Source organism: Podarcis melisellensis, assembly GCF_964234715.1.
Source record: "Podarcis melisellensis genome assembly, chromosome: 8".
Lineage (NCBI taxonomy): Eukaryota > Metazoa > Chordata > Lepidosauria > Squamata > Lacertidae > Podarcis > Podarcis melisellensis.
In genome coordinates this window covers 65,785,230-65,807,839 of record NC_138540.1, presented here as the reverse complement: position 1 = coordinate 65,807,839, position 22,610 = coordinate 65,785,230, and the positions used below count along the sequence as shown (strand labels likewise).

At 45.1% G+C, this 22,610-nt stretch overlaps 1 protein-coding gene across 1 annotated transcript in view; it reads left to right on the top strand.

The window, feature by feature from the left end:
• Positions 1-22,610, top strand: part of SLC9A1 (solute carrier family 9 member A1) — a 68,550-nt gene that overhangs the window by 32,866 nt on the left and 13,074 nt on the right. Inside the window, exons 2-5 of the mRNA XM_081921728.1 lie at positions 11,336-11,796; positions 18,733-18,983; positions 21,503-21,720; positions 22,583-22,602. Of these exons, the coding sequence (XP_081777854.1) occupies positions 11,336-11,796; positions 18,733-18,983; positions 21,503-21,720; positions 22,583-22,602 (950 nt within the window). The remainder of the gene's footprint in view (positions 1-11,335; positions 11,797-18,732; positions 18,984-21,502; positions 21,721-22,582; positions 22,603-22,610) is intronic.

The window sequence follows — 22,610 nt, the reverse complement described above, 5'->3', positions numbered from 1 at the left end:
GCTGGGCGAGGGGACCTGAACAGAGTTTGAAGGGCTTGCCCTTGCTGAGGCTAATTGGCAACTTGACTTAAAATTTCCCACAAGAAATGTGTGGGTTCCAATACACTTGCAGAGAGGAGTTCCTTCCCAGTTCAGCATAATTGAAATCCAAGGCTATTACATTATGACAAAATGGTGTGTGTGTGTGTGTGTGTGTGTTAATTGCCACTTCTGTGTTTTATTATTCCTCAGTTCTAAAGAGCTTTCTGGCATGCAAAGAACTCTGGAACTTGGACATCTTCACTTGGAGCTCAGTGGGACTTACGGTACTCTGAAGGAAAGTGCACATGAAATTGCTGCCTTAGTTGTGTTTTCTTTAGTAAGCCTGTCATGTCTTGCTCTTATCTATCTATGACACAGAACTGAGACATGATGGCTTGCCCAACACATGACCACTCACCTACCTTGAGGAAACTGAGTTCAGTTTTACCATGCTTTTAGCTGGGTGCAAAAGTCAAACCAGGAAAAGGTCAGGATTTAAGGTGGCCTTAAAGCAGGGAAAGGGAACAGGCACCAGAGATGGGTTCTGCATACAAGGAACCAAGATTTGAGGGTAGGACTTCATAGGACCTAATATATAGGGAGTTGCTCCTGGAGTCAGCTGCCAAAATTCTCTGTCGGGTTGGGCTTGCAGTGAAAGGTGGTGTCCTCAAAGAACAGAGCTCATTCTGTCAGAACAGTAGGATTTTGATTACCATTTGCTGGAAACTGCCTGGGTTCTATCACACAACACACAACACACACACACACTCTTGCACTCATATGCCCTTACTCCTAACAACTTTCAAATTGTGGCTGAGTCTGGCAGAATTCTACTGCTTAATTCCCTCTTTATTTGCATTGCAAAGTCACATCGTTCCCTCGAATGTTGTGGCGATTAATAATTTCAATGGAGCTCTGCATGGCAGGTCGTTAAGAGCAAGAGCAGCCAGCCACAGGCTCCGTGCCTGGCATAGCATTTGGCTATGTTCTGACAGTTGTTATAAAGTACGGGTTCTGAGCATGCCGGGTTGGTGTCTGAATTCGTGTCTGTTAGTGCTGAAGGTTATTTATGGGTCTCATGCATCGAGAGTGAGTCATCCTGTAACTGTGCTTTTCCAGATGGAATTTCAGCTGGGATTTTTCCTCTCAAAAGTCAGGGGATCCTTCACTTTACAGTCTTGAGAAATGCAGCCATTGAGCCAAATCCTAATCCCTAAAAAATGAAAGCCATTTAACTGGGCATATGTTTAAATATATTATATATTATTACACATTCCTCACTTGCTACAGTTCTGCTATATGTGAGTACAGTGCTGTGCATTTTTTCTCAGATGTAAGTCCCTTTGTGTTCGTTAAATCCACAGTTTCCTGGTTCAGAAGTTATAGGAAACTGTGGTTTAACCACAGGATCTTCCTTAAAGTCATGTAAATGAAGGGGAGAGAAGTGAGTGTGAAAGCAAAAGGCAGGTAAAGGTAAAGGGACCCCTGACCATTAGGTCCAGTCATGACCGACTCTGGGATTGTGGCGCTCATTGGCTCGCTTTATTGGCCGAGGGAGCCAGCGTACAGCTTATGGGTCATGTGGCCAGCGTGACTAAGCCGGTTCTGACGAACTAGAGCAGCGCATGGAAACGCCGTTTACCTTCCCACCGGAGCGGTACCTATTTATCTACTTGCACTTTGACATGTTTTTAAACTGCTAGGTTGGCAGGAGCAGGAACCGAGCAAAAGGAGGTCACCCTGTCGCGGGGATTTGAACCGCTGACCTTCTGATCGGCAAGTCCTAGGCTCTGTGGTTTAACCCACAGCGCCACCCACGTCCCTTGCACAAAGCTTGTACTGAATCCAAAACAGCCAAGTTTGTTGCATCTGAACCAGGCCCACTTTCCGAACACTCACTATACCACAGACTGAGATACGTATCTGAATGGAGAGCATTTTTTTACTTCCTTGTTTGCCTTTTGCTGGTTGGCTGAGCAGCTGTAGTGTATTTTAGTAAGATTTCAGAGCGTTTTCCTAGGGGCTTTTGACTTTTGGTAGAGGGTGTTAAAATTCTGTGGTCGGGAATGCATTAGAAATTTCCCCACAGGAATCAGTGGAAATCATTGACTTGTTATGCAAATGCTTGCCTAATGAATGATTTCTAGGGAACACATTGTGTTTGAAAAGCAAGATCTGTGTGCATTTGCTTTAATTGCAGATGTACAAGTGGGGCATAGGTGGAGGCGAGCAGCCAGTCCTACAAGGCTCAGGATCTCCCAGAGAGGGACTTGGGGCAACCATCCAAGGCTGCACTCTCAGTTTCAGAAAACCACAACTAGAAATTCTAGCAAAGAGAGAAATAGGGGAGAGAATGTAGCAGTTTTTTGGGGAGGGGGGAAGCACCATGGCCCTCTCATTTCCTTAAGAGCTGATGGTGATCATTTCCAGTGTTTAATTGCACCTTAAAAACTAGCTGATTTATTGTGGCATGAATTTGACTCTAGTCCATTAAAGAAAGGGGGCTACCTTGGCATCCTGGTACAAGAAGGTATGGCAAATAGACTTACTTGGAAAATGTAAACAAAAGCTACATATAGCATGAGAGAAAACACAAAGCCACATTATTGGCTACATGGTGGAGATTTATTACTTTTACAAATCACTCTGACAAACAACAGAAAGATTCCTAAAGTGCTTTCTGATTTATGGGTTTCATAAACCTTTATTTGTATATTACATTAACTGTAACTCTTAACCTGATGACTGTATATGGAATCGCATGTGTGGGTGCCACTTCCACAACTTTGCGACGTGTCATATTTTTGCTTTGCATTTCTTTGTATTATCTTCCTCCTTGTTCTACTTTGGAAGGGGGAAGGTGCAAGAAAAAATACAAGAAAACCTTTCTCCGCCATCCTGAAGATGCAGAGGAACACAAAATGATCCCTAGCTAGATTGATCAATTTTTTGCAACCCACCTTTCCACATGCACGAGGGTAGCTAATAATAAAAGCATAAGGCTGCAGATTGACCAACTGCATCTTAGAAGGGAGAAACAATGTCCTTGCAAGGTCCTACTAGAGGACAAAAGAGGAGCTTACTTGGAGATGCTTTCTCTGTGGTATGTTGCTCCTAGGTTATGAAAGGCTTTACAAGCCAAACATCATTGCACAAAATCAGCCCACCTTACAAATCTTTTATTCCACATGAAGTTGTTCCCTGCCTCTTTGATCTCCCTGGATGTGCTTTATTGGCATATCCTTTTATAGAGTCTGCCACGAGATGTATTCCTAGGGAGGCTAAAGTGAAGTTGATGCCCAGTGTTGCTGCAGGATTTTAATAGCCAGGAAAGAAAGAAAGAAAGAAGGGAGCAAAGTAATGAAGCTCAGTAATGGCAGATTAACGTGGGAGCATTGGAGCAGGGAGAGGGAATTGAGTTGTAAGGACATTTCAGGAGTGGCAGCAGTAAAAACATTTCAGGAGTGGCAGCAGGAAGAGAAACCCGAAGAACGGAATATGGTGCAAGGGAAAAGAAGTTGAGAAAAGTGGGTTGAGGCTTAAACAACGGGCCTGAGTCAGGGTGCAACCATTTTTATCATAAATCTTATCAAGCTTCACTGCGGTAATTCTTCAGACATTCTTGTGCTAGGTCATTTTTGTTTCCTGTAAAACCTGAATCAAGCAAATGACCTGTTTGTGTTGGTGCTGACCTTTAAAGGCCTAAACGGCCTCGGTCCTGTATACCTGAAGGAGAGTCTCCACTACCATCATTCAGCCCAGACACTGAGGTCCAGCGCTGAGGGCCTTCTGGCAGTTCCCTCACTGCGAGAAGTGAGGTTACAAGGAACCAGGCGGAGGGCCTTCTCGGTAGTGGCACCCACCCTGTGGAACGCCCTGCCAGGAGATGTCAAGGCAACAAACAACTATTTTACTTTTAAAAGACAACAGAAGGCGGCCCTGTTTAGGGAAGTTTTTAATGTCTGACACTGTATTGTTTTTAATATTCGGTTGGAAGCTGCCTAGAGTGGCTGGGGAAACCCAGCCAGATGGGCAGGGTATAAATAAATTATTATTATTATTATTATTATTATTATTATTATTATTATTATTATTATTATTATTGTTTATGTAGCCGTTCCTTATACAGTAAGGTAGAGCAGCCTTTGTCCTGGGGGCTCAGTGTGGCCCTTAGGGCCTCTCTGCCTGGCCCACATCTCTCACTGACCCTGCTTCATGTCTGAAGGTGTTCTTGAACTCCGATAGTGCCTCTGACTTTTCTGGCTGAAGCAGAGGAAGGGGGGAGTGTGAGCGTGGTGCAGAAACTAGCCAGTGTGCAGTAACTGGCCTTTACAAAGTTAAAGATTTACGTTCAGTTCTCTGTCCGTTTTTGCTTCTGGCCCTGCCCACCCCAGGCAGCTTGGAAAGTTGCCCAGAAGGAAATGCAGCGCTTGGGTGAAAAAGGTTCCCCACGCTTGTAAGTAGAGGAATGTTACAGGTGTGTTGCTCATATCCGGTAGTCCTGTTTTTAATCTATGTTAGCAAACTTATAGATTCCCAATATCAGTTCCAGAGGTGGTTTATGGAGCTGCTGCAGAGCAATGAGACCTTGAGGGTTCTTAGACTACAGTTCCCATCAGCCCCAGCCAGCATGGATATGGATGATGGGATATGTAGTCCCAGCAATGTCTGAAGGGGGGGTATCAGGTTAGGGAAGGTTGGCGTAAGCCAGAGGTCAGCAAACTTATCCACTGTCCCTCATACCTTGTGTTGAGCCGGACTATATTTTGAAAAAAAAATAATGAACGAATTCCTATGCCCCACAAATAACCCAGAGATGCATTTTAAATAAAAGCACACATTCTACTCATGTAAAAACACTAGGCAGGCCCCACAAACACCCCAGAGATGCATTATAAATAAAAGGACACATTCTACTCATGTAAAAACACTGATTCCTCGACCGTCTGCGAGCCGGCTTTAGAAGGCGATTGGGCCAGATCCGGCCCCTGGGCCTTAGTTTGCCTACCCATGGCGTAAGCTATTTTGGATTTGGAGGTAGAAGAGATTTTTCTGTCCTCTGGGTGCCTTTTTGGAGCTAAGATGTCACACATTGCCCAGGAAACAAAGAAGGGTGTTTTCAGCTGGATGAGACCCTCTCTGATAGATCTGGGAGATGCTTGGTGTTATCACCTCCTTAGCCAGTGTGCAGCACTAAGAGAAAGTTTTGGAAGAGCAGGGGAGATTCAGCCTGTAGGAGAGGGTTTCCTTGGTTACAGAGATGAGCAAATGACGTGAAGGTGTCCTGGGGAGTGCTGGCTTCAGTATTTAATCTCTGTTTTCCCAGTTGGGGAAGAGATGCAAATAAAGTCCCCTGACAGCACCAGGAACTCATTATTATAATACTAAATGCTGGAAGGGACTTTTGAACAGCCTCATTTTGACAGAGGCATTCTATGGAAGTTGCTTCTCAAGCAGGGATTCACATTTTGAACCTGCCCCATGCCCCAACTTCAAGTACTCACTCCTCCTTTGATTCTTACCAGCTCTCTTCTTGGATTGGTGTGGGAGCAAGATACTCCTGGGAAGGATTTTTCCATTTGCTCCTCTACTACCACTGCTGAAATGGCAATGCCAAAAGATTTACGCCTTTTGCCATAGCAATTCAGGAGGGAGGGCGTGGAGTTTGTTGCTTTGTTTCTTAGATTGGAATAACTTTCCTGCTTGCTCACCTGGAGTTGATTTTTTGCTCTCTGCGGGCGACCAGCAATTCATGTGCTTGATTCTAGTTACGTGTCTTGATTTCTGTTTAAGACTGGGATAATTTTCCTGCCTGCTCACCTGGGGTTGATTTCTGCTCTCCGCAGGCGACCAAGTGAGTGACAGATTTAACATGCTTGGTTTTAGTCACATGTCTTGTAGCCCAAGTGCCCAGCTTACAAGCTTCTACTGTTCTTCTGTCTCGTCGGTATCTGGCTTTTGTATTGTTCGGGAACACTCGCAGCAGCAATCTGCTAGAACCAAAAACAAAAAAAAACCCAGGCTCTTTAGTTATAAAAAGATGGGAGGTGCAGAGTGACTGGGTGTTCTGAATTTCAACCAAGATCAAAGATTTAATGAAAGCACACTCAGTGTGGGTGTTATTTTTAGAGCATTGCAAAAAAGATTCTGAATCCTTCATTCTCATTAACTCAGGAGTGCTCCATCCTAATGGAATCCTGACAGCCCAGGGGGACAAAGTGAGAGACAGTTATAATTTCTAGATTTGAGTCTTTAATTTGTACTTAACTCTGCTGTTTTTGTAAAGTGGGGGGTTGGGGGAGTGACTTTGCTGCAGCCTTCAGCGACTTGAGCAGCTCACGAGCTTGCAGGTGGGCGACGAGTTCAGTGGATATGGGCTTCCAACTTTAATTTGGGTTTGTTGGATTAATTAGGCAAGGACAGAGAAAGCTAATGGGCATCATGGCCAAAGCATTGATACTTTGGACAGGGGTGGAACTGAGGAAGGGGCTGAGCTGGGGTGGAGACGGGGTTGGCTTACCTAGTTATTACTATCTTGGAGTCTCAGTACTTAACATTTTGCTTGTGGGTTTTTAAAATTATAATATTTATTGAGTTTTCATATGCTCAGCAACACAAACTACATTGCCACAGTCAAAACTTCCAAGTGGTCATTCCCCCTACATGTCACACCTGCTGCAGAGAGCCATAAAACACAAACATATCCAAAGCATGCATTTACATATCATTACGACGAGAAAACCCACCAAGGAAAGCTAGAAAGTCCGTTATTACAGATTGCAAAATCCAAAGAGGCAAGCATGAGGTACCCTGCTGAACACTTAAGAGAGAGCAACTAATATCTAAAATAACCAACCTGACTTATATTGGGTTGGGATAGTTCTATTATTGATCCTGTAACCAAATGAATTCGATAAATGAGTACCTAAGCCCAACAAATAGCTTGCATTTTCTTTGACCTCTTGATCATCTTGTACATAAAGCTTCTCAAATAGAGCTACTCTCCAAACCCACTAGTACCAATAATCAAGATGTGAGAATTTGAAGTCCTTCCAAGATTCCCTAGTCATAGTTTGAGCCGCTAGAAGAAGACGGGAGATTGATTCTCAGTTCTTCGGGTCTTTATCTAGCTCTTCAAATAAACTCAGTAACGCAAGTCTAAGAGATGCTATTCGGTTTTGCTTCTCTATTTTAGAAATCTCTCATTCAACACTAACATTTTACTAGTGGTAGGTGATTATTATTTTTTTTAAAAAAAATTATCTAAAGATTTGCACGCAGATCCCTCCAATGTTTGTATGCACACCATTAAACAGGCTGCTTTCTAAAAGGGAGGACTGATGGGAGCTAGGGGATAATGGCATCTAGCGGGATACCTTTGCTTTAGAACAGAGCAGCCATCAAAAATCTGTGTACAGCTTTCTTGTCTCTGCCATCACTAATGATGCCTGCCTTCAGACTGGTTTGAATGCCAGGCAGCACCAGGGGGCATGGTGTCTGCTTGGCATTTGGTTTGTGGATTTTAACTGATACTCCGCAGGCAGTACCATGAAAGCCTCTCTACTTCATGCGCCGAGGAGAGGAAAAGGGAAATAGTGGTGTTGGTGTCCAAATTTTTGTGGTCCATTCCCTCTTCATGCCACCGTTGGTGCGTTTTTCATCTGGCACTGGCGGCAAACTGCTGACTCATCGTTCTGTCCTTGGATGACTGCTAAATTCTGGTCTGTTGCATATGAGACAGGGGTGGTGTGAGGGGGAAACCAGGGTGTGATCACGAAGGAGCCAGGTGCAGAGCTGTTGCTTCTGAGCAGTGTGTTCTGAGCTGGGGCTAGGCACTTGCCATTCCAGGAAGTCTGCCTGGTGTTTCTCTGCAGTGTGCAAAAGGATTGCCTTTCACCAGCTGGGCTCAGCAAGCTGTACTCCCTTGCTAAAAACAATTGCAGTTCCGCACCCAGACAATCCAAATTCTGGAAGCTGTTTTAAGTTATGCCAATCAAACAATCTTCATTCTGGGTTTTCTAGTGATCCATGAGTGAATGGAATTCCACACCCTCACCCCAGAAATTTAATATGGAGCCTGAGGAGGAGGATGATAATGTCCACCCCACAATCATCCACCCCCAGGTCTTAAGGCAGCGCTCCACACAATACCTATCCCCTATCAGCCCAACTTTCATTTAAAAAGAAAGGCAGATAGTGAAATGGAGAGGGTGGGTCCGTGTTCTCAGTGCCAAGATGTCTGCATTATCTTAAGTGCTAAAGCCAGACAGCTAGAGAGCAAACTCAGATAATTGCAGAGTTGGAAGGATTTTGGAGGCCGTGTAGACCAGGAATGGGGAACCTTTGGCCCTCCAGATGTGGCTGTACTACATCTCCCATCCTTCTTGGCCTTTGAGCATGCTTGCTTGGCCTGATGGGAGTTGGAGTTCAGCAGCATCCAGAGATAGGTTCCCCACTCCTGATCCTGATCAATGCTCTGCTTAATGCAGGAAATCCAGGGCCAGAGCACCCCCAAACAGGTGCCAGTTCTGCTGTCCTGCTTTGTGGTGCTGCAAGGCTCGACCAGGTTCAGGCTGGACGCAAGGCAAGGTGGCTCAGGCACAGACTGGTTCCAAGCCTGTGCTTGGGGGACTATAAAGCTCTGAAGTTGCTCAAACTGAAGAGCAGCACCAGATGTAGCCTAATAGTTACCAGCACCTTTGCTGCAGGATGCTCCTCTACTTGAAGAGGCCCAGCCTTCTCTCACGATCTTCTGCAATGGAGCCTTGGGAGGCTTAGGGCTTCCAGGATCTTCTACAGTGGAGTCACGAGGACGGCGGTGCCACATCTTCAGACGTGGGGGTGAAAGCCACTGGCCTCACAGGTTCATTGGGTTGCAGCACTTTTGGGCCCCCCCCTGCATGCCGTTCAGATTCAGAGTCCTCACCTCCGGAACAGGAACTTTACTCCTTCCCTCTTCCCTGTGCACACATCTCATGCCTCCAGGCCACAAACCTGCTGTTGGCCCTTTATGCTCGTGGGGGGGCGTATTTGAATGAAGGCACGGAGTATCTCAGGTTGGCCTCTGTTATACCCTCTTGCATGCTCCTCACCCCTAGTGTCAAAGGGATGCATTTTACAGCTCAACAGGTTGCTCCCTGAGCCAGATGGTTGGACTTGCCCAGCAATTCAGCATGGAAGAACAAAGCAACGGAGGTGTTGATCAAGAATGGCTGCCTCTCATGAAAATACTGTAGGTCCCTTTGCCAGGGAGTCGGAGGACAGAACACGCTGTGCTTACCAGTTGTATTCCCACCCCTAAACAGCAGGGCTGAATTTAGAGGAATTAACAAAACCCATAACAGCTCTGGGAGGAAGGCAGCACGATTTGAAGGTCTCTATCTATAATGGCGATTTGCAACATATCGTTGCAGCGGGGAGCACTTCCTGTTCAGGATTCAAGGCATTTCATTCTTGCTTTTGCCCCCTCTCCAGTGGAGGCAATAGTAGATGGGGTACTGGTGCAGGATAGGGCCCTCTCCATAGTGACAGTTAGTCATTATTTCTGCTTTAAGGTGCATTGAGCACCACCATTACTGGTTTTTCAGCACTGATTAAAGAAATACCTCTTTGCTCAGGCTTTTGGAGAGCATTAGGCATTATAGCCAGTTGCTGTCAAGGTACAGAATACTGTGTCGCTTGTGTAATAAAAAATTACAAGTCTTATATATATAATAAATGTTCATAAATGTACCAACCAAGCACCTACATAGATATGTGGACCACATGTCTGGAGCAGCACAGGAAGACCGTCCTGAAAGCATTTTGACTCCCATTCTCTGCAAGGAGGGAGGGGGTGAGGGAACCTTCCCATTGTCTCAGGAATTGGGAAATCACCATCTCAAAGGAATGGGCAGACTACCAGGAAAGGCAATCAGATAAGGCATTATCAGATAACCTGACAGACAGGAAAAACAACAACATTCAAATTTCTGTTGTAGACCACCTCTTCTGTGATGTAGGTATGATGTTTGTGGGGTGGTGGTCTTAGGTTACCCCCCTTCTGTGATGTATGTATGATGTATTGAGGGGTGGTCTTGAGCTCCAGGGCAGGGAATTTAAAATGTCTATATAAGGGCAGGCAGTGTGAGGGGAGCACCCTGTTGCAACAGCTTTAATAAAGATCAGGCTTACTAGCTGCTTTGCTTCTCAATATTCTCTGGTTGGCCTCTGTTATTTTCTCCTACCAATAGGGAACCCACGTAAGGACTCTATACCGGCTCTTGGATACCCCATAAGGGAAAAAGGGCAGATTTTGTTTACAACAGTTGTTGTATAACTTAATTACTTGAAGAGAGGCTGTGTATGTTTTCCAGTGTTTTATTGCACTGTATGTTATCCGGTGCTCACCTGCTTGGTTCCTATCTGTCTGTGAGGAAATAAATACATGAATATTAATGTTTCAATTTGATGTCTGTATTGTAATCATTTTTAAGTGTGCTAAATTTAAGTTTGCATACTTCTGACATGGTTTACAAAATGTAAAAATGGGTTGCACAGCATTGTTACAATATAGAATAATTAAATCAACACCACAGTTAAAAGAAACAGCTAAAAACTCAACTGAAATGCTAAAATAAAGGCCAGCAAATTAATTGTGGCATGGAGCGTTAGCATTAAAGGGCAGGGGATCATTCTGTGACTGAGTTAAGTGACTCTTTTGCTCAAATAAACTCCTGTCTTCGTTTTTGGACTCTGGGAAGCTGATGTAAGAGGGTGTGTGTGTGTGTGTGTGTGTGTGAGAGAGAGAGAGAGAGAGAGAGAGAGAGAGAGAGAGAAATTACATATTAATTAATTCCCGCAGTGAAATCTTATACCTGTCTACTCAGTAGTAATTCCCACTCATTTTAATGCGGCTTACTCCTGGGCACATATAGGATTACAGCCTAAGGTTGAAAGAAGGATTTATGCAAATATATCCAGTTTGTGTAATATACTGTATATGGGTAATAGAATTCAAGTTCTCCCACAGCAAATTCAGGTTTACTTGAAATTTTGTCTTTCAGTTGGGGTCCTTCTGCCCTCTCACGACTCTGTGCCATTCTCTTTGTTCGGCCTTTGCCAACCTGATGCCCTCCAGGTGTTTTGGACTACAACTCCCATCAGGACGGCTGTACTCGTTGTGGCTGAAGGGAGCCGTAGTCCAAATTATATAGAGGGCACCAGATGGACAAAGGCTTTTTGTGTAACTGTGGGTGGAAGAAGTTCTGGAGTCAACACAATGCAGCTGAAGAGGAACAGGCCTTTACCATCTTGCTTCTCTCTCCCCTTCCAGGGTTCCACGTGATTCCAACCATTTCCAGTATAGTTCCAGAGAGCTGCTTACTGATTGTTGTAGGGCTGCTGGTCGGGGGGCTCATCAAAGCTGTGGGAGAGACCCCTCCAATCCTAGAGTCGGACGTCTTTTTCCTCTTCCTGCTCCCGCCCATCATCTTGGATGCCGGCTACTTCCTCCCCTTACGCCAGTTCACAGAGAACCTGGGCACCATCTTGATCTTTGCTGTGCTGGGGACGTTGTGGAACGCCTTCTTTGTGGGCTCGCTGATGTACGCCGTGTGCCAGATCAACGGCACCGGTTTGCAGGACACCGAACTCCTGGCCTGCCTGCTTTTTGGCAGCATCATCTCGGCAGTGGACCCTGTTGCCGTGCTGGCTGTGTTTGAGGAAATCCACATCAACGAGCTGCTGCACATTTTGGTGTTCGGCGAGTCTTTGTTGAATGATGCGGTCACTGTGGTAAGTGAAAAGGACCGTAAGTTGGAACATGTGCCAGCTGCCTCAGGTTTTGGATTTGGGGCTCTGTTTAAGGTGGAAGGATAGGAAGCAGATCTGATCCCTAGGGCACTATCTGTCAAGCGCCACACAAACAGGTTGGCACAAGAATGGGAACGTAGGGTTGTATCCAGAGTAGTGCTATATGACTTGTTCCATCGGCTCAAGGACTTCTGCAGTGGAACTTTCCCTTCTTTTCTCCCCTTGTGCACCCCCTAAATCTGTTCTAGGGGTTCTCCCAACCCTCCGGAACAGATTTGGGGATGTGTGCGTAGGATATTCCATTGCACAAGCATAAATACTTGTGCAAAAGGAACGAGTACTTTGCATATCACCCTTGGCATGTTGGTCAAGGTACACAGTCCGCCTTTGTCTCCAAAACTGATCACGTATATGCTGTGGAATTTTGCAGGAAGGGTGCGATGTAGTTGGAGAAACAAATGTACATGCTATCTTTGAATATAAGGTTGGTTTTTACACACACACACACACACACCCATCCTTTTCTGTCCCCCATCAGGCAAGTGAAAGGAAGCACACGGTCCAGTTTGCTGAAAATCACTCAGGGAGGTTGCAAAGCAGGGGTGGTGAGGGGCCTGGTCTGGAGAAGCGGGGTATCTGGGGAGGGGTTGTAGCATGGGGGACAGTCCTGAGGGCCAGATAGTGTGGCTTGGAGGGTACTTCCGACCCTTGGGCTCTACCTGTGCTGTATACTGTAAGGCAAAGTCTCTTAAGAATGACCAGCCAGGGCATGATTTCCACTTTGCCAATGAGGAATTGCTGTCAGCAAATGGCTGAGAATAGAGAAGCAGTTGTGCCTTTGCTGTAGCTCTTGTGTTGGTCTGGTTGCAAGATACCCTTCTGCCTGTAGAGAAGGGGAAGGGCTGCAACTCAGTGGAGGAGAATCGGCCTTGCAGGGGGAAGGTCCCAGGTTCAATCCCTAGATTCTCCAGGCAAGATTCCCCCCCCCCCAACTCTGAAACCCTGGAGAGCTGCTACCAGTCAATGTAGACATTAATAAACTAACTGGAGCAACAGTCTGGCTCTGTATAAGGCAGCTGCCTGTGTTCCAGTGCTAGGGCAGTTATCTTGCATGCAAAAGTTCCAGGCTCAATCCCTGACATCTCCAGGTAGGGCAGAAGAGGCTCTCTGGCTGAAGCCCTTGGGTGCCATTGCCAGTCTGTGTAGATGTTACTAAGCTTGAAGGCCCAATGTCTGACTTGCTGTAAGACAAGGCCTTTGGGGGACATGCAGCTCCCCACATCTCACCTTATCGCTTTCCAAACGTGTGATCTGGCAGGGACAGAGGAGAGCCAAGCTGGGACTGAAGTCTATTTGTCTCTCTCCAGCTACAAACATTCAGGCTCGCACACCTGGTGGGATTTGTGTGTGCTTAAATTGTCAATGGGCATCGCCTTGCCATGCCTTCCGTTGCTGAGGCAGATGAGGATTTTCACCTCACCCATCAGAAAGCACTTGAAAGTGCAGGGGGAAGGAGGGCGTCGGAAAGCTGGTTTATGACTACCAATGTGGCAAAAGGGCATGGATGGGTGACTCATTTGCGTTGAGGCCTCTGCTGCCCAAGATGTGTACTGTTACTTCGTAGTGACTCAAGAGGGTGGTGCTCCTTGCCTTTTCCAGAAGGGGTTTCTCTGGTGTGGTTGTGATTTATTGCAGCTAGTGAACTCCTTTGCCCTTTGACAGTTTGAACCTGTGGCTGTTCTGTTTTGGCAGCAGCGTTTCCAGTTCCAAAAGGCTGCGAAGCTACCCAGGGGCTGCTTCCACTCCCCTTCCTAATGTGTGGGACCCAAGAGTCCTCCTTGCCCAAGAGGAAGGCATTTCTGCCAGCTCCCCCCCTCACACCCTGTGCTATTTAGTAGAGACCTTGAGAGCGGCCTTCCAGAAGAGTGCCGTAGAAGGCAGTGGGACGGTGGAGGCAGGAAAGTCTTGTGTTGCTATGCATTGTTATAAATCAAGTTGAATGTGCAGTGCTTAGGCGTACTGTAACTCACAGTCTCATACCAAGCTTTACCTAGGAATTCAAAGGAATCAGAAAATCTGTACAGTTTTTAAATCAGTGATTAAAACCAGTGCAGTTTTGTTCAGCTCACCATCTTGATTCAAAATGGCCTCCTTGAATTCTGGAACTGTCATGAAAAGTTTGGTTATGATATCTTAAGAGCAGGGCTTTTTTTTTCAGCCGGAGCTCAACTCTGGCACTCCTCAGGTGGGGCACCATTGCCATTCTAAGAGAACAAGGGAGAAGTTCACAGTGAGCTCCAGGACCTCTTTTCCCTAGAAAAATAGCATTGCTTTAGAGGTGAATAGTGATCAGACAAACCATTTTCCAAAATATATAGTAGACTAGCAGGAAGTACCTGGTGTTGCTCAGGAATTCTAAGAAACAACAGAGTTCTGAGATCTCTAAATGTATAATGTACCATATTTTTTGCTCTATAAGACTCACTTTTTCCCTCCGAAAAAGTAAGGGGAAATGTGTTTGCGTCTTATGGAGCGAATGCAAGCTGCGCAGCTATCCTAGAGGCCAGAACAGCAAGAGGGATTGCTGCTTTCACTGCGCAGCAATCCTTCGTGCTGTTCTGGTTTCTGAGATTCAGAATATTTATTTTCTTGTTTTCCTCCTCCAAAAATTAGGTGCATCTTTTGGTCTGGTGCGTCTTATAGAGCGAAAAATACAGTAATTTGTTAGTTTCTAAGGCTGTGCACGTCACGTGCATGCAAACCAGAAACACTCAATCCAAATTCAAACTCAAATCAATTCTAGGGTGGGGCTAATGTTCAAGTTGGGGGGGGGGGTTGGGGGAAGGAGATGCTGTATCTCCTCCCCTGCTCTCATTGCACCAAAGGGAATAGGAGGGTTCAATCCTACTGCTTCATTTCTCATATGTTCCCTGCTACTTAATATATTTATCTGTTTCACAAGATTTATGGACCACTTGATTGCAATTAAACCTCAAAACAGTTTGCAAAAAGAACCAGGGTGGATAAAAATCAATGATTTTTTTTATTTTAAAAAATGGATTATTATTTTTTAAAATCAAATTTTTTGTATTTAAATCAGATTTTTTTTAAATTTAAATCAGATTTTTAAAATAACGTGCTTTTGGAGGAAAGAGTTTTCTATTTAAGTTACATTATAGTCCAAAGGCTATTCATCAGGAAATAAGGATTTGTTTTAAGTTTTTCATGTGTGTGTTTTTTTTAAATCATTTAACCACATCAGTTAACAAACATGGATACATATGATATGATGTTATTGTTTTAGTTAAATAAATTATTTAAATTGTTATTAAGGAAATGATTATTTTTATCCTTCCAATAAAGTACAGCAGAAAAGTTGTCCAAATATAAATAGTAATTTCATAATTACCTGTCTTTGTATTTCTAATAGTATAACCAAATCAGTAATTTTTGATATAACTGTAAAAACTACTCTGAAAATTTATTATTCCAAAAATGAAACTGTCATCTGGTTGTAAATATTAAGATTATACCAGCAAGAATGAGTCTTTCTGACTGGTGATTTAAATTGTGATTTAAATCTTGATTTAAAATGGTTTGATTTAAATCAAAACTACCCTGAAAAGAATCAAATCATAAGATTATCAGGTTGTTTTTTTTAAAGAAAAAGTTAAAAGCAACTTTTCCAAAGCTTTCAAAAAATAATTAGCATCAACAATAAGCTAAAACCCAGTTTAAAACACACGCCAGCATTCTACATCTCTGTACAGGCTTGCCTAAACAAAAACGTTTTAGCCGTCGCCAAAAAGGGTGTAGTGAAGGCGCCTGGCTACCTGATGTCAATATATGCCCAGTAGTGTAAACAGATCTCTGCTTGCAGTGTTCTCAGTCCTGTTCACTATTATTGTCCTCTGGGGTTTTTAATTTTTTGCTACTAGTAGTACACACAGTAATTCATAAGGCTTAGATCATTGAATCCTCACTTGGCCTGAGGCAGACTGAATGCTGACAGACTGTGGTTTGCAAACAGAGCCAACCTTGTGCATGTGAGCTGTGTCCTTTCTCTGGAGCGCTGCCCTGGTAGCCTCTCGCCTTGCCTCAGATGGTGAGGCATCCCTAAGATGGTCCTCTGCTGAAGGTCTTACTACCCATAGAGACAGATGGTCCTTCAGGAATCCCGATCCTAAGCCATAAAGGGCTTTAAAGGTCAACACCAGCACTTTGAACACCTCACTTCATGGGATACGGTGCGCCATTCTGGTCATCTCACCTTAAAAAAAGGATGTCGTAGAGTTGGGAAAGGTTCAGGAAAGGGTAACCGGAATGATAAAGGGGAAAGGTTGTAGTGTTTGGGACTTTTTAGTTTGGAGAAAAGGCAAGCAAGAAGTGAAATGATAGAAGTTCATGAGTTTGTGCATGGCATGGAGAAAGTGGATAGAGGAAGGTTTATTTCTCCATTGTCTGTAACACTAGAGTTTGTGATCTTGTTTTCCCCTTTGCACATGCCTTTCCAGAACACGGCATGACGAGAAAGAGGATGCAATGGTCCATACCGGAGAGATCTTTCCAAGACATTGGACGCTGAGTGACCTTTGGACCATTGCTTTAATGGGCCAAGGCAGGGAGTGCCATGCTACGAGGCCTTGCCCTTTTTGTTTGCTTCTCTTAGGAACATAGGAAGCTGCCTTATACATTGCCTGGCACCGGCTCTCCAGGGACCCACACGTCCCTCCACCCCATCTCCTTTGGTTGAGTTCACTGGTGAACTTGGTTCTGAATCTGACCTAAGAAGGGTGGGATTTTCCCTTCCATCCTGGTAGGGCAAAGCTCATTTGCCCAGGGGAGCTGAATCTATAAATTGGCTTTAATAAGTCTCCCCTCCAGACTGGTTTTTTTTTAATGCCATCCCTGAATAAGCAGTAGAATCTTGGGAAGGGAAAAGCTATTAAAAAACACCATATGTAATGGAAATTGAGAGCAAGAGGAGCAATGTTAAAGCAGTAGGAGAGTTTTAGCCAAGTTTATACGTCAGGAATGTGGAGCCTGCGGCCTTCCAGATGTTGTAGGACTGACTCCAACTCCAAGCAGCCCCAGCTGCCATGGCCAGTAGTTAAGGATGCTGGGGGTTGGAGTCCACAAATTTCTGAAGTGCCACAGATATCCCATCCGTTTTACACAAGCCAATCCTCACGTCACAGTAAACCATAGTTTACTGTGTGTTTACTATTGTGAACTCAATGAACTTGGCTTTTTTGTTCCTCCCTGCTGACACTGGGGAGAAACAAACCACAGTTCCTAGCTTTGCCCTGCATCCAAGCCAGGGAACCTGGATTGTTTTGCTCTCAACAACCCCTGATCAGTGAGCCAAAAACAAAGCTTGTCTACAGATTGTGTCTTTTGGGGAACAAATCAAACCATGACCCCTAGTTCAGATGTAATGCTAAAGTAGGACTCATGGTTTTGTTTCCTTCTAATGTATGTTGGGGGGAATGGAGGGGAACAAGATGGGAGCAGTTTGCTTGTTCACAGTAAACCATGGTTTATAGTTTGCCACAATGTGCGAATGAGGTCTTTTAGATCTATGTTGTGGCTCATGCTCATCTTGGATGTCTCAACAAAGGAAAGTGGTGTTGTCTTTCTAATGATGGTCTTTCATAACTCTTCTAGAGCTCTGTAACAGTAAGGGAGGCTGAAGAAGGACAGAGTTAATAGGCAGTTTTTGAAAAAGGCTCTGTGCTGGTCAAGGTTGAAATTCCAAGAAAATTGTACAGTGGAGTTTTGGTATTTTGACACTGATGGAACAGGCTTTGAATTTCACTTCCCACTTCGAAAAAGCATTTGACAATGGAGGCTGCATTGAATGTGCTTTAGCAAGAAATAAATAGCTAAATATTAAAACAGGAGCTAAAAATTAAAATGTCAAAAAGTTAGGATAGCACTCTTTCTCCTGGCCAATTGTTTTTAGAGAGAGAGAGAGAGAACACTAGATTGATGTAGACTAGTGTGTGTTTAGATATATTTACTGTTTTCATCAGCATTCATCAGTATTGTTGCTACTGCTGACTCTTAAGTTAGAAAGAAATATTCAGGTTTTTTGAATGAATCATTTACAAGTCAAATCAGCCCCTCTTAGAAATTAAGTATCATCATTCCCTTCAAAGGGTTGGTCATTAAGCCAAGAACGAGCCTGTACACTTCCCATCTTTTCAATTTCTGTTGCAGACTGGCTTTGACACTTGAATCCTATTCTCATTAAGCCACAGTTCCCTGCTACGTCTTAAACAAGGAACTGTGGTTTAATGTCAGTTTACCCATGATCTGAATCTAGCTGAAGATCCTGAATAGTAAACGGACATAACAAAGGATAAGGGTCAGAGCCCTGAAACCAACACATGGGAGACATGGGAGCCCAATATTCATCACTCAGTTCCTGAACATTGGTTTAGGGAAACCAGGCTCATTGCATGCAAAAAATTGTTTTAAAAAGCCCTAGGGGTGACACTGAAGGTGTAGGGCAGTGGTGAGGAATTTTTGGCCCTCCAGATGTTCTCAATTCGTAACTCTCATTACTGCATATTAACCAACTCACTGGTGAAAGCAGAGCAAGATGGCAGCTCTTTTCCAACTATTGATCTCAGGGTTCTTTTGTTCAAGCAGAGGAGGGCTGCTTAGTTGTCTGCATTAGCCTTGATAACTCTTAAGGCAGCAATTAGGAACGAGGTTTGTATCCAGAAGGATGAGCTCTTGTCTATTTTTAATGCTCCCTTTTGATCCATTTCTCGAAATCTCCCCACTTGCCTTGTGGGATACTAATTTCTCGTCTCTCTCATGTTGGCACACCCGTGGCCAACCTCTGATCAGTGCTCCCGTGAGCTTACATTGCTGATCCCTCCCTCCCTCCCACTTTTGTCGTTCCAGGTTCTCTACCACCTTTTTGAAGAGTTTGCTACGTTCGACAAAGTCACCTTTACCAATATCATCCTGGGTTTCCTCAGCTTCTTTGTGGTGTCTCTGGGGGGAGTCTTTGTCGGGGTTGTCTATGGCATCATCGGAGCCTTCACCTCCCGCTTCACTTCCCATATCCGTGTCATCGAGCCCCTCTTCGTCTTTCTTTACAGCTACATGGCGTACCTGTCCGCAGAACTGTTCCATCTCTCGGGCATCATGGCGTAAGTATGGCGGTGGGTGGGGGCTTGGAGGCCACATTTGAGTTGGAATGTAGGAAGCAGCCTTAGATGGAGGCAGACCTTTGGTGTATGGAGGCTCAGGACTTTCAAAAGGGGTGTATCCCTTGTGACCTAACTTGATTGCGTTTATTAATTTCAGGCTAACAATCTGTACAATCCTTATATGCAGGCCTTTGGTGCATAATAACGATGTGGTGGGCAGAAACAAAAATTCAACCAAGTTGTAAAACCCAGAACGAAACAGCAGCCACTAGCTCAAAAACAAACCTTGTGCTAAATGTTACATGTGAACAGTGGCGTAGCGTGGGTTGTCAGCACCCAGGGCAAGGCAAGTAATTTGCGCCCCCTAACCCGTGGATTTGCGCCCCCTAACCTGTGGATTTGTGCCCCTAACCCGTGGATTTGCACCCCCTAACCCTAACCCCCAGATGTTGCGCCCGGTGCGGCCGGCCCCCCCCTGCACCCCCACGCTACGCCACTGCATGTGAATGCAGCCACTAGGATAGCATGCATCTGTATGTGAAGACCTACATATAAGGCACTGTGGATCGGGAATTCTAAAACAAAATTCTCAAGTTAGTTAGCAGAGCTGGACAAAGATCTGCAACCATAGGCGCCAGCTCTAAGGGGTCTAGACCTCTTCGGGCCTCCCCAAATGGACCATGCTGAGCCACCCCAGCCTCCTTTTCTGCTGTGTGAGAGCACAGATAAGCTGCCCAATCTTTCATCTCTCCAAGGGCACCCTCTCTCTTCCCCTCCCCGCCCCTCCCCTCCAGCACCCTTGTCCTGGACCCAGTGCCCCACAAGCCCCCCGCCACCTGTTGGCATCTGGGTGGGGATAGGAGGGGGGAGTGTTCAGGCTGGGCCTACCATTATGCCCCAGTTAGCCCCCCAGTGTACAAGTTCTCCTGGCAACATTTCAGCAGTGGGTGGGGGCCCCATATTTTATTCAACTTGGTGCAAGTTTACTTGCTATTGTTTTATTGTTGGGGGTGAGAAACCCTTGCAGGTCTACTTCAAATTACCCAGCTCTCCACCTGATCTCCCTTTTGCATGCACACACACACACACACACACACACACACACACACACACCAGTGTACAAGTCTTTTTCTACAAAGGCATTGTCTCCATGTATGAAGCCTGCACTGTATGAAAGCTCTCCCAATTGGTCCAGCAAAATACATGGTCTCTTCCTGTTTTGTAACCCTGTTTTCTTAGAGGCTGACATAGCAACAGCTCCCCACCAAGCTCAACAAGTGAGTCATCGTCGGGCTGGATTGCATCAGCCAGAAAAGGAACAGTGGCCCCCACTTGCATACTTTGAAACCAGCAGGCAAAGGAGAAGCAATAGAGATAGCTCAGTTGGTAGAGCACGAGGCTCTTAATTTCAGGATTGTGAGTTCGAGCCCCATGTTGGGCAAAAGATTCCTTCATGTCTGAAGTTGGAGTAGTGTCTCTTCCAACTCTATGATTATGTGAATCCAATCTGGGCAGAAGGCCATGGGAGCACTGCAGAGGGAGTTAGGGCCCCCCCAACCCCCATTTTCAGCTGTCAAGACTTGAATACATGGCCCTGTTGCTTTACTACAGCCTTCTTCAACCTTCGGCCCTCCCTCTTAACACCCATATAACAGACTACCATATTTTTCACTCTATAAGACGCACCAGACCACAAGATGCACCTAGTTTTTGGAGGAGGAAAACAAGAAAAAATATATTCTGAATCTCAGAAGCCAGAACAGCAAGAGGGATCGCTGCGCAGTGAAAGCAGCAATCCCTCTTGCTGTTCTGGCTTCCGGGATAGCTGTGCAGCCTGCATTCGTTCCATAAGACGCACACACATTTCCCCTTACTTTTTAGGAGGGGAAAAGTGAGTCTTATAGAGCAAAAAATACGGTACACTTCCCTTCATTCTTTGGGTGAAGCCATAACTTTTTACAACTGGCGTGATGCTGCTTGAAATGCCACTGGAGCCCAAGTAATGTATTGGTGTGCATGAGCCTGCCCGCAGACATTCCTGTTTCTTTGGGCAGGGAATGAAGTCTGACTGTTGCTCCACTCAGCTCACACTGACTGGCAGCAGCTTTCAAGGGTTTCGAATGGGAGATGCCAGGGATTGAACCTTTGCATGCAAAGCAGATGCTGTACCCACTGAGATGCACTCTTTCCACTATAAGCTGGAAGGAGCTATCTTTACGCTGGGATCTAGCCCCCTCCCCCAAGTGTCTTTTCTGACACTTATGTAAAGGTCTCTCCTGCCCCTAAGCTTTTTAACTGGGTATGTTACAGATGGAATCTGGGACTTCCGTGCAGACAAAACATGTGATCTACTACAGGGTTTTGGCCCATTCCTTAATCTCTTAGGCCCAGTCGAAATTGGCTGTTGTGGACTGTATAGAGTCTGCAAAGGTAACAAGGCCTCCCTGATTCTTGAGAAGAAATGAACGAATCCTGCCTGCTCTGTGGCTTTCCATAGCATACTTCTTCCTCCTTTGCAGGCTCATTGCTGCCGGAGTGGTTATGCGCCCTTACGTGGAAGCCAACATCTCCCATAAGTCCCACACCACCATCAAGTACTTCCTGAAGATGTGGAGCAGCGTCAGCGAAACCCTCATCTTCATTTTCCTCGGTGTGTCCACGGTGGCCGGGAAGCATCACTGGAACTGGACCTTCGTCATCTGCACCCTGCTTTTCTGCTTGATCGCTAGGGTTTTAGGTGAGGCTGTGGGAGGAAAAGTTGCAAGAGTGGTGGGAGATGTGGGGGTGGCCTCCGGCCACAGCTTGTGCTGCCAAAGGCAGGCCTCAAATCTCAGGTGTGTAAGGCCTGAAAAGGGCCAGGACAGCAGGCTTAACAGGAAAAGGATCCCCCCAAACAAGCCCAAGGCATCTGAATGCTTTTCTTGTGTCGAGAGCTTCATGTATTCCACGTTTGCACATTATGGCCGCATTTTGGACATCATGAGAAACCATCATTTATCAAGATCAGAACGAGCCTAATCTTCCTTACATTCTCCATCTTTTTATTTCAGTCGGCTGCAGCTTAGCATTAGCACTTGAATCCTGAACTTGTGCTTTTTTGAAGTTGGCTTGTTTCAAGTTAGTTAAGAATAGTTAAGATTAACAACGGTTTGTAAGGTTCAGAAGACATCACAGAAGGTGGCTAATAATAACAATAACAATAACAATAATAATAATAATAATAACAACAACAACAAACAACAAGCGAAATGAGTTGCGTGAGCCCAGGAGGAGGCTAGGTTCATCCCTGTCTCAAAAAACGTGGTTCATAGTGATTTCCAGATGTATTGGCTGAGCCTCTCTCTTTCTCTCTGCTTTTAAAGACTGCGTTTCAAACCTCATTGGAGCCACATCTGTGTGTGTTTGGTGACTTCCTCATTCAAATCTGGTAGCATGCACCGCGTAGGGCTAGTGTCAAATACCACCCAAATTATACAAATCTGACATAATTTTTAGCTACATGGCAGAATTCTTTGCCTTCCCATCTGTAGCGACAATATACAGACCCTGAACTTTACTTTCCCCTTAACTGTTACCATTCCTTTTTATCATTTCCTCAGGTGTCCTGGGGCTGACATGGTTCATTAA